Genomic DNA, 10,721 nt, shown 5'->3' with positions numbered 1-10,721 from the left:
ACCCCCATATTGTAACACAAAAATAAATCTGAGAAACAAAGAGGTTTAAATAAAGTTTCTTACCTCTATAGTACATCGCGCAGATTTCCCTGCCGAGTTAGAATAATCCCGTTTTCCGTGTCTGGCGACAGACTACTCAACGAGGCTCTGCTCGCGTGTGACAATGTGATGCATCCAAAATGCTACCACGCGACCGGTGTTGCGTAGAAGTCAGTTTCCCAGATTAAATGAGGCTCCTCTTTCATTGACCTGAACCTAACCGTCCCCCCAAGTACAACATGTCGTCTTTTGAAATGTCTAACCCGACAACCACTTTAACCATAACCTCTACCCAGTTATCGCTGACACGCCTAACCTGACTAAATCCCAACTCAGACCACGGAGTGCACCCCCACCCCACGGGAAACAGACCGGACTCAGAAAGTGAAATCACTATCAGAGAACAACAAGCTAAGTGAACGGAGAAAAGTGTAGAAAAAGGTATTCACACTCAGCCCCGTGCCTTTTCCCTAAACTTAATTTGCTTTGTTTGCTTGCTTCCTCTGCAGGGGTGACTGACTAACTTGATGGAAACAACGCTGCTGAGTAGAGAGGAGTCAAGGCAGACGAAATATAGATCAACATCCGGTGTTTGTAATTTCAAAATAAATTGCATTGAAGTTAAAAAAGAAAAAAATAGTGTTCTGTTAAACTCACGTCACGAGTCACGACAACACACATACTCAAATAGACCAAAACACGTAAGACTACGTTACTCTCAGTGGTGTTGGGTTAAGATGAAACTACTTGAAAACTGAATCCACACTATTTCTACTGGCTTAAACGCTTCTGAACATGTTCTCCAACACAGGCCCGAGTCCTCTGGATAACGTTATCAAATATAGATCAGGCCTTTTTTACATCAGATCCTGTGACAGATTCAAGTTCCAACAGAATCAGAATATTAGGAATGTGTTAAGATGAATACACATTAAGTGAATGTACACATTAAGTGGTGTCTTGATGAATAAACACAGTAAGAGAAAATAAAAATAAATAATTAGTGCTAATATTCGTTAAAATATATTACAAATAAAAAGGGTAAAAGGAAAATGAATACACTAAAAACACAATACAATATGTTTATCTACAAATGACACATATGTCATTTTTTCCATAACTGGCTTCTGTTACTATACATCCAACAAGGGTGAAAACTGCAGGACAGCAGACCAAGATGCTGTTAATCTAAAGACAATGGAGAACCAGATACAGGAGGATTGGGGTCAGTGACTAATCCTGAAACCCTCAAAACTCTATGCTTAAATTACATGCATTTCTACATTATCTGGGACAGTGTTTTCCATAAGTGGAACATTGATTTGTGGGGGACCCCAGGCAGGATTGAAGCATGTTTCTCAAACTAATTCTGTATGGACATATATCTTCGTACGAAGGCTGCATACAGGCCACACTTACAAGGAGCCATCAAACGTAGTGGACATTTGAACATTGCTGAAGGCTTTAACTACAAAAGGTAGTAACATTAAGTGAATAAGTTATTCATATGCATACCGTTAAATGTTGGAAAATATTAAAAGTCTATAAGCCTCTTTAATACATTTAGTAAATTCAATCATACTGAGATCCATATGTTCAATATAGTTAGGCAGGGCCGGCCCTGGTTTTAAATATGTCATACATTCATTTTGATTGTGATTATTGCTGTGGCCATGCGCTGTCTGTTGTATGCACTCCTGTATCCTAGCGACGCAGGAATATACCATTTGAAGGCTATCAAGTTAACATAAAATAAACATATACTGTGCAATTGACATCTTCCTTACATTTTCTGTATCTAGAAATATTTAATAAAGATAAAGAATATTCTTAATACACATGTAATGACTTAAGTCAGTAGATTTAGCTTTAATTATAACTGAAGAAATCCAGAGTTACCTCTTCCAGTTGGAATTACGTGGCCCATTACACTTCCGCCAACAACAGCGGGTGAATGAAGAGGTACGTTTTAGGGTCCTTTTTATATTTAGTTTGAGCAAATGCAAACATTTTGAATGCAGGTATTTTGTATATCCAGGTATAGTTGCATGCAGTTTTAAAGTAAATACGTCACTTTAACTCTTGACTGCTGTCTTGTTACGCGAACAAACCTGCCTGTGCTTCCGAATACACGGTAACGTTAGCGGTTGTGGGACCTGTAAAAGCCAACCGTTAGCCGCTAACGTGACAGTTAAATAAGCTATTCTCCTCCTTAAAGTTACATATACTGAAATAAATAATGTCTATTTAATATATATATTTGAGTTGCTTCAGGCTCTAGAGGGCTGAAAGTTAATTTTTTATGACAGTTTTTTCTGTGCATATCAAGCCTTCAGAGTCCAGGTGTAATGTGTTCTGTAGCTAATTATGCGTAATTATAATCAGCTGGTAACTCTAGGTATGTCAGCCATTTTATTTTACAATAACTGGCGTTAGTTGGGGAAAAATTGTAAGCCTATGCTAAATGTAAATTCCTCATATTGTAAAGTTAACAAGAACAAAGATATTCCACATATTACCTTATATATATATATATATATGCATGCCTACATACAGTATATTCATTTGACCCATAATAAATATTAATATATTGTAGGTGCCATTTTTGATAAGTGCTCAGACTGTGTTATTTCTCTTTAAATAGTGAAAAACCATATGAATGACACATTTAATAGGTTAAGGGTTATACTACTTGAATAATTCATGAGACTGTAACTATTAACAATAATTCAAATATCACGTTTCTTCTGACAGATTGGTAACATGCATTACATTAATGATAGAGCTAATGTCTAAAATTATGTATAGGTTTGGTTTTATATCTGATATGTTCTAATCCCTATTGGTTAGAAACTCTATTCTCATTCTCTATTTTTACCTTAACTTCTTAAAATGTCTACAATTTTTACTTGAGATTTTTCAGTTATTTTCCACAGTGGATGGAGAACTTCATCCTGTATGAGGAGCTTGGGGCAGGAAGTAGCTCTGTTGTCTACAAAGGAAGAAGGAAGGGCAACCTGAACTATGTCGCTATCATCTGTGCCGACAAATCCAAGAGACCTGTGATCACTAACCATGTAGGATTGTGGTAGACATCTGTCACATTTCATTTCGTTTTTTAATTAGTACATAGGTTTTATAGTATTTTTTTTTTCCAGCCGGAAGAGCCATGACATCAATCAATGCAATTTTAACTTACTGTACTTACATTTATTCTTACTATCTTACAATTATCTTACAATTAAAAAATGTTGAGCACTGTTATCATTTTTAAAAGGTTTTGCATTTCTATCTATCAATCACATTTTTTTTTTCAGATATAATTTAACATTTTATCATTGCACTATAGTATATCTAATATAAATGTGTCCTCTTTTTGTTCCATTAGGTACGTCTCAGCCAAGATCTGGATCATCCGAACATAGTTAGCTTCTATGAGTGGTATGAGACAAGCAACCACCTCTGGTTGGTGGTGGAGCTCTGCACAGGTCGGTAAATATTTCTGGCACATCTGATAGATAAGCACTCATGCACTATTGGATGAAATAAGTTACTTATTGTTGATTTTCAACGATCTCAACATGTGGAAAGAGAAGTGCATCCTCTAGCAGCTTAAAACGGATAAGATTTCACTGAAAATAGTTCATACTATAGTCCGGCAGTGGCTCAGTCAGTAGGGGCTTGGACTGTGAGCCCTGCCGTGGTGCCCTTGAGCAAGGTACCGGACATCCCCCCACTCCCATTGCTACCCGGGCGCTGTGCATTAGCTGCCCACTGCTCCTACTAAATGCAGAGGCCAAATTTCACTGTGGGTGTTTCTCAATCGCGAGTAAAGCTGCTTCAGAGCCACTATTTCAAGCATACTACGTCATCGAGTGCCGCCAAAGTACTGTTCCAATCTCCAGCATACTTGGAAATCTACCGAGCCCGGCGTACTTCGTAGCGAGAAATTTCGAGGCTGCACATGTGTAGACTCCGCGGTCTTAAAATCCCCACAATGCTTTGCGCAAGGACCAATTTCCCCAAATCTGTGGCGGAAGATGTAAGGCGGGGCCTCTCATATGACGCACACCTGCACACTTGCTAGCGTGTTCCACTCTTCTTTTTCCGAATGCCAGGAAGTATTCTTGCCTCGCTTCTGAAGCAAGATGCTCGGCAGACATGTGCTACCAAGCAAGCGTACTCGCGATTGAGAAACACCCCCAGTGTGCTGTGTGCTCTGCATGTGTGACCATTAAAGAGGGTTTCATCCCTCCGATTCTATCTATCTCTATACCCTTATAATCTGGTTTATTTGATTAACAATACAATTTTCAAGTTTAGATTGTACACTTGCATATACTTCATTCACCATGAAATGTCTTTATACATCTTGTAGTAGGTGTCAGTCTTGTTCTTTCTTGGTGTATTTGCCTATTTTACGGTTGCTCTCTTGTTTCTGTTTTTTCACTGATGTGTCTTATTTTCTCGATCTATTTGTCAGGTGGTTCCCTGGAGTCTATTATTGGTAGTGATGGATGTCTGTCAGAAGATGTGGTGAGGAGGTTTGGATGGGACTTGGTCAATGGACTGAAACACATCCATGAATTAGGAATAATTTACTCGAACTTGACCCCTGCTAAGGTCAGCATCTGCACTCATGTGTATGTCGGACTTAAAATACAACAGCAAATGTATGATCATTGAATAAAGTATCTCTCCTCATGTTACCCATAGATCCTGCTGGATGGTAGTGGCACTCTGAAGTTTGGTAACTTCTGTCTGTCCAAGGCAAATGGAGAAACACTTGAGGATTTCTTTACCTCAGTCTCTACATCTGAAGAGGCCGGGGAAGGAGATAGCAAGGATGTCTCTGACGACATGAGGGAAACATTACATGGTCAGATTACTTTTTTAATTTGTATTGCACATGCTAGCCAGTACATTAGCCAAGAAGAGTGCAAAGATGTACTATGTTGAATTGGCAAAAAGCTTATACAAAATATTCTTGTGGAAAGTAATTTGCATATGGCTAACTGACAGACGAATTAGTGGAATAATCTAAAACTGATTTTAGGTTACACCAAAAATGAGTGGGTGAATATTTAGGGCAGGAGGCAAAGAAACAAGACCAATGGGATCAAGTAGCTGTTGCTGATACATGGTTATCATATGGAAACTACAAGCTGAGAAATTACAGAGAAATAGAACCAAATGAGAGATCAGTCTTCTGAAGAGGTCCACTTTTAAACATATAGATTATTCTTTACAATTTACCATGTGATGGCAAAGAATACGAAATATCATAATCATATACTATATTTTTGCAAAACATTCATTGTAAAATATCCTTTTTGCATGATAAGGCTGACAGTTTTTGCATTTCATAATGACTGTATTTTTTTATATTTGTAGGTCTTCCAACTTACACAGCTCCAGAGGTTTTGCAGGGATCAGAAACAAATATGAGCTCTGATTTCTGGGCTCTCGGTTGTACACTCTACTACATGTATACTGGTACACACACACACACGCACACACACACATAAAACATAAACACACATATTTAGACTGACTATTTAAATACACATAAATATCAATTCATTTCATCCTGTTTAAAACAATACCAACACCAACCACAACATACTTTACAAGTGAGTGTTCTTTTCCAGGTAAACCTCCATTCTATTCGGAGAGCTACACGGAAATGACAGAGATGATTTTATGTCAAGAACCACCACCTCTCAGACAGACAGGTGATACTCCCTTTGTCATATAAAATCTTATACACAGAGACAAACAAACACACACATTGCGTGTTTAACACAATTATTTTTATTATAGTGGATTCTATTACTGTATCTTCTGTGTTGTTTGTTACAGTGATTTCAGCCAGTCCTCCCAGTGAGGACTTCCAGAGTCTTCTGAAAGGCTTGCTCAACAAAAACTCTGATGAGAGGTCAAGTTCATGGACACACACACACACACACACACACACACACACACACACACACACACACACACACACACACACACACACACACACATAACTTTTGTAGACTTACTTCAGTCTGCTACTTTTCATGCATGTTTTGATTAGTGTCACATTTCTGTGTTGTAATTTTAAGTTGTGTTGTTTTTTTTTCATTAGGATGGACTGGCCAGAGTTGCTTGACCACCCTTTCTGGGCACAAGTACTAATGGAGGAAGAGGGTGGAGAGGGAGAAGAGGAAGATGAGGAGGAAGAAGTGGATCAGGAGGAAAAAATTAGCTGTGAGGGGGTTGTTTCAACTAGCGTGAGGTGGGTTGATTAATATTATTTATATTTATTTTCAAGCATTCTACAGACATTTTGTCGCAACCATATTACTGCATTCAGATTTGCTTTGTCAAAGTATTTATGAACACATACGTATAGGTAGATGTAGAAGGAAAAACATAATTTACACCCACTTTAGTATCTTTTTATCCTTCTTATATAATGCAAGCGAGTCAACAGCACAACCCACAGCCTGCAGAATCAACATAACATTTAATTGAAAGTTAAATTCATAATTTTCCCTCAGCAGTTGTTAAACTGTTTTTTTCAATTCCTCCGCAGACACACAGGGATTTGTGCCCCTTTCCCTCCAGAACCTGCGGACAAGCTTCCAGACAGCCATTCAGTCATCACCCAGCCAGCCCATAGGATCTCTAAGAAACTGAACTCTTTACAGATAACAACTGCAACAGCCTGCAGACCATCCGACAGAAGAACTGATTTCCAACAAGCTGTCAGACACACAACCTGTGGAGCCTCAAGGAACAGCAAGGGCTCGGATACGGAGATGGGAAAGGAGAGAGGAAGAGAGGAGAAGGCAAAGACAGAAGATGACCCTGAGCTAACTGGGGCACAGCAGATGTGCCTCACACTGCAGCCTAATAAATCCTTCATACTAGGTAAGACATTCCCTGATGTCTATGTTTATGTGTTTAGATATGTGAGCTACCTGGCCACTAGGTTAGTAAGGCTTTTATTCCTGTACCACATATATATTTTATGTGTTTTGTTTCAATTATTGTAGTAATCTGGTTTTCTAGCCAATTTTGTTCCGTTCTATTATTTTCCCCTGAACTGCAAACATTTAAAACATTTCTGTGAGATTGGTCTGCTGTAGTTGTTGTTATGCAGATCCCCCCCCTGTGTGGCCTTTACTAAGCATGATTCTCAGACATGTGTCCTCATGAATTTTTGTATCTTTTTTGCTTCCTACTCTAGATAAGGTGTCAGAGCTCAAGCCAAAGAGTGGTTTGGATGTGGACCACACTGGAGCCATTTTTCTGCTCAGGTATTTCATTCAGTCCATCTGCCAGGGTTTGCCTGCAGGGTTATGTCAGTCCCTACCTATTGTCTACCTGTTTGAACCAGTCATCTCATTAATGGCCCTCATTCATTTATTTTTCATGAAGAAAAGTGTGAAACTGAAGTGTTAACAAAATCACTACAACTACTATTCAACAATAAATAACAATGTTACTACCAGTGTAACTCTTACAGTATATCTATCCAAACTGTGCTTTACAAGGAATCAACTTAATGTACTTTGGTATATTGACTAGCAATAAGAAAACTGCAGTGTTTTTTTGTATTATCTCTATGTTGTTCTTCTAGCTCCTGTGCCACCTCAAGGAGAAGCTGCAGTATCTCAGACCCTCCCAATCAGACCGCTGCACTTCAGGTTAATGCAAACACATTTTCTGATATCCGCAACATACAAACAAATAGCAGAGAGGATTGGTTCATGCTAATACTGCAACACAAGTAACTGTTAAATAGGAGAAAACACAATCTCACTATTTCTATTTTTTCATTTATAAGTCCACATTTAAGGCACGTCACCCCCTGCTTCCATCTGCTGTCTGCCCTGTAAGTCCCTCACTCCGGTTCTGCTGAGGTTGACTCACTTTCCTTTTGCCTTTTCCTAGGCTAGTAGTGGTACTGACATCACATCTGGTGTGAAAGCTCTTCTTCACACTGACTCTGATCTGACTGTCACCCAACTCCTGGACAACCCCAAGGTACAAACATTCAATATTATTGGACACAGGCTATTTCAGATTTTACTTTAAATGCATCTATTTAACTTTCACTTTAAGAGTCATTGTGAGGAGCCTTTCCTTATAACCTCTTCACAATGCAATTGTAAATGTAAAGATAAACATTATAAAAAACCTTTATGTTCATGTATGAAGTAAGGAAATACCTACTTGGTGATTGTGATTTGATGATCAGACAGTCACTCTGTGGTTTTATTTTGCAGATTCTTCAAAGTCCTCCTGTGCGATTTGATCCCAAAAGCCTTTGTGTACCAGCATATTCAGGTACTGTATTAGATTTGGTTTTAAATCCTTATTACATTATATTTTATCAGTGTACTATATAAATTACATAGGATCTGTGGATTGTGTGTTCATTGGCCCCAATCTGTCTTGATGCTGACCTTTCCCACCCCACCTCCAGTTGAGAAGCTGCATTCCCTGAGTGATGAAGAGTGGACTGTCCTCCTTTTACAGTTTTGTTCATCGCTTGAAGAACAGCACCCCTCCACTGCTCCATCTCCTCATTCCACAGCCACACGCTCCAGACTCAACCTGCTGTGCTACCTCTGCTGTGTAGTTGGACACAAAGCTATTGCTAACAGACTGATTAACTCAAAACTGGTAAGAAGACACATATTGACATTGGATCCCTGTTGAAATCAGCTGATGGGTTTTACAGGATAATTTTGCAGTTTTAGGGAATATATCAACCTATTTGACTACTTTTAAGACAGCAGTACTGCTAAAAAATATATGCTTGTGGTTGTGGTTCTTAACCTTGTTAGCCTTTCTTATTTTGTATCTCCTTCCTCCTACATTCAGCTTCCAGTGTTGACTCAGCATTTACGACAAGCTCCCAACTGGGATGTGTAAGTACATTATGTATGTTTTTCTCTCTAAACCAGAAAGCATGATGGTCACTATGCAGTAATGTTGGAGAAGTAGTTACTTTCAATTCACAGAAAATACGAGAACTGAAATAACCCCATTGGTGGAGCTGAAACTCTGAAACCAAGGATGCAAGTGGACCTAACTTTGTTAGAATAGCTGCTGGCTGAAAAAGCACTGAGACGTTCAGTAGCAGAATAGTTTTTGGGCTGCACCAAAGTAACAAACATGAGGGCCAGAGAAGCATACCATTTATGATGTGTACTCACTCACTCTTCTTCTCTTGCACCCATCTTTCTCCCTCTCCCTTTCTGAAAAAATTCTATAAGAACTTTGTTTCCAAGTGACTGCTATTAATCAACAGATAACAAATCCTATGAAAGCTATAGCAAAATGAATGGTTACGAAAGTATTGTGCCTCTTTTATGTTCGTTTGAAGTTTCCTTTTCCTTACTATGATTTTCTCAGGACCGTTTTTTATGGTAGTCCTGTGTTAATGGATTTATTTGTACATCGTTCACAATTGTATTGTATTGTGTAATTGTACAAATAATGTTTTCCAGACGGAGCAAAGTTCTCAGAGTGATGGGTCTACTGGCTCTGCACTGTACTGAACTAAGAGAGGACAGCCCTGTTTCTGAGGTCTGGAATGCACACACACACACACACACACACACACACACACACACACACACACACACACACACACACACACACACACACACACACACACACACACACACACACACACACACACACACACACACACACACACACACACACACACACACACACACACACACACACACACACACACACACACACACACACACCCAATCCACAATCCTTTTAAAGAAAAGTGGTGAGGGATAATTATTATATAAATATATGAATTCCTAAATCCTGCAGTACTAGATTACACCAAGGGGTGACAGTAAATACCAGCAGATGTAATGTTAATATGAATCTACTTTTATGCATAAGAACGTAAAACATACGAAAAATAGTGCAATAATGCATACAGTATGTCAATTTGTTTCTTTTCATCTATAACCTAAACGTGTAACCGAAGATGGAGACGAAAATCTGCCCTAAAACAAGATGTGGATGTGAATACTTGTTTAGTCCTGATTTACTTTGTCAAACTAGTGTGTACCAGCAGGTGGCATCAAAAACCTACAAAACAACATGTCTTTCATTAGATTCAAAGATACTGAAAATATCAGTCAGTCACTAACTCACTCACTCACTCACTCACTCACTCACTCACTTTATGGCTTTTGCTTTTAGATTTCAATTTTGTGTTTAATTTACAATTTAAATATTCAACTGTTATACTGTTTACTATATAATTCTTACAATATCCCCCCAATTGACTTTCTTTGTCCAAGTTATAATAATGATGCAGGTGAAACTACATTTGTTTTGGTTACACCTACATAAATCGAATTCAATTATAGTCAAACTAAATTAACTTTAGGGGCACATAGGTGATTTGCTATGTTATGTTATATAAATAAATTGACTTGACTTGATTTCATTATTTTGATGTATATGAACTTAATATACCTGCAACTCAGTGTGTGTTGCTATTACACATAATAACGATCAACAAAAGTGCTGTTAGGTAATAGGATACACTTGTCTGAACACACATTTCCCTAGACAGTGTCCCTAACCCTAATTCCCCTAGATGGATCATATACTTTTCTGAGCCCTCCATAAAACACACACAC

At 38.4% G+C, this 10,721-nt stretch overlaps 1 protein-coding gene across 1 annotated transcript in view; it reads left to right on the top strand.

Annotated features, from left to right (window-relative positions):
- The first annotated feature begins 1,893 nt into the window (after nt 1–1,893).
- ulk4 (unc-51 like kinase 4) overlaps nt 1,894–10,721 on the top strand; it is a 72,810-nt gene continuing 63,982 nt past the window's right edge. The window contains exons 1-17 of the mRNA XM_034127419.1: nt 1,894–2,001; nt 2,976–3,116; nt 3,428–3,527; nt 4,523–4,662; nt 4,756–4,918; nt 5,434–5,535; nt 5,691–5,774; nt 5,902–5,977; nt 6,170–6,319; nt 6,620–6,957; nt 7,277–7,346; nt 7,670–7,736; nt 7,984–8,076; nt 8,319–8,379; nt 8,519–8,718; nt 8,920–8,966; nt 9,549–9,627. Of these exons, the coding sequence (XP_033983310.1) occupies nt 2,979–3,116; nt 3,428–3,527; nt 4,523–4,662; nt 4,756–4,918; nt 5,434–5,535; nt 5,691–5,774; nt 5,902–5,977; nt 6,170–6,319; nt 6,620–6,957; nt 7,277–7,346; nt 7,670–7,736; nt 7,984–8,076; nt 8,319–8,379; nt 8,519–8,718; nt 8,920–8,966; nt 9,549–9,627 (1,908 nt within the window). The 5' untranslated portion in view covers nt 1,894–2,001; nt 2,976–2,978. The remainder of the gene's footprint in view (nt 2,002–2,975; nt 3,117–3,427; nt 3,528–4,522; nt 4,663–4,755; nt 4,919–5,433; nt 5,536–5,690; nt 5,775–5,901; nt 5,978–6,169; nt 6,320–6,619; nt 6,958–7,276; nt 7,347–7,669; nt 7,737–7,983; nt 8,077–8,318; nt 8,380–8,518; nt 8,719–8,919; nt 8,967–9,548; nt 9,628–10,721) is intronic.

This window comes from Trematomus bernacchii, unplaced genomic scaffold (genome assembly GCF_902827165.1).
Source record: "Trematomus bernacchii unplaced genomic scaffold, fTreBer1.1, whole genome shotgun sequence".
In the NCBI taxonomy this organism is placed as follows: domain Eukaryota; kingdom Metazoa; phylum Chordata; class Actinopteri; order Perciformes; family Nototheniidae; genus Trematomus; species Trematomus bernacchii.
Note: the sequence above shows the minus strand (reverse complement) of the source record. Positions and strands in the feature narration are given on the sequence as shown.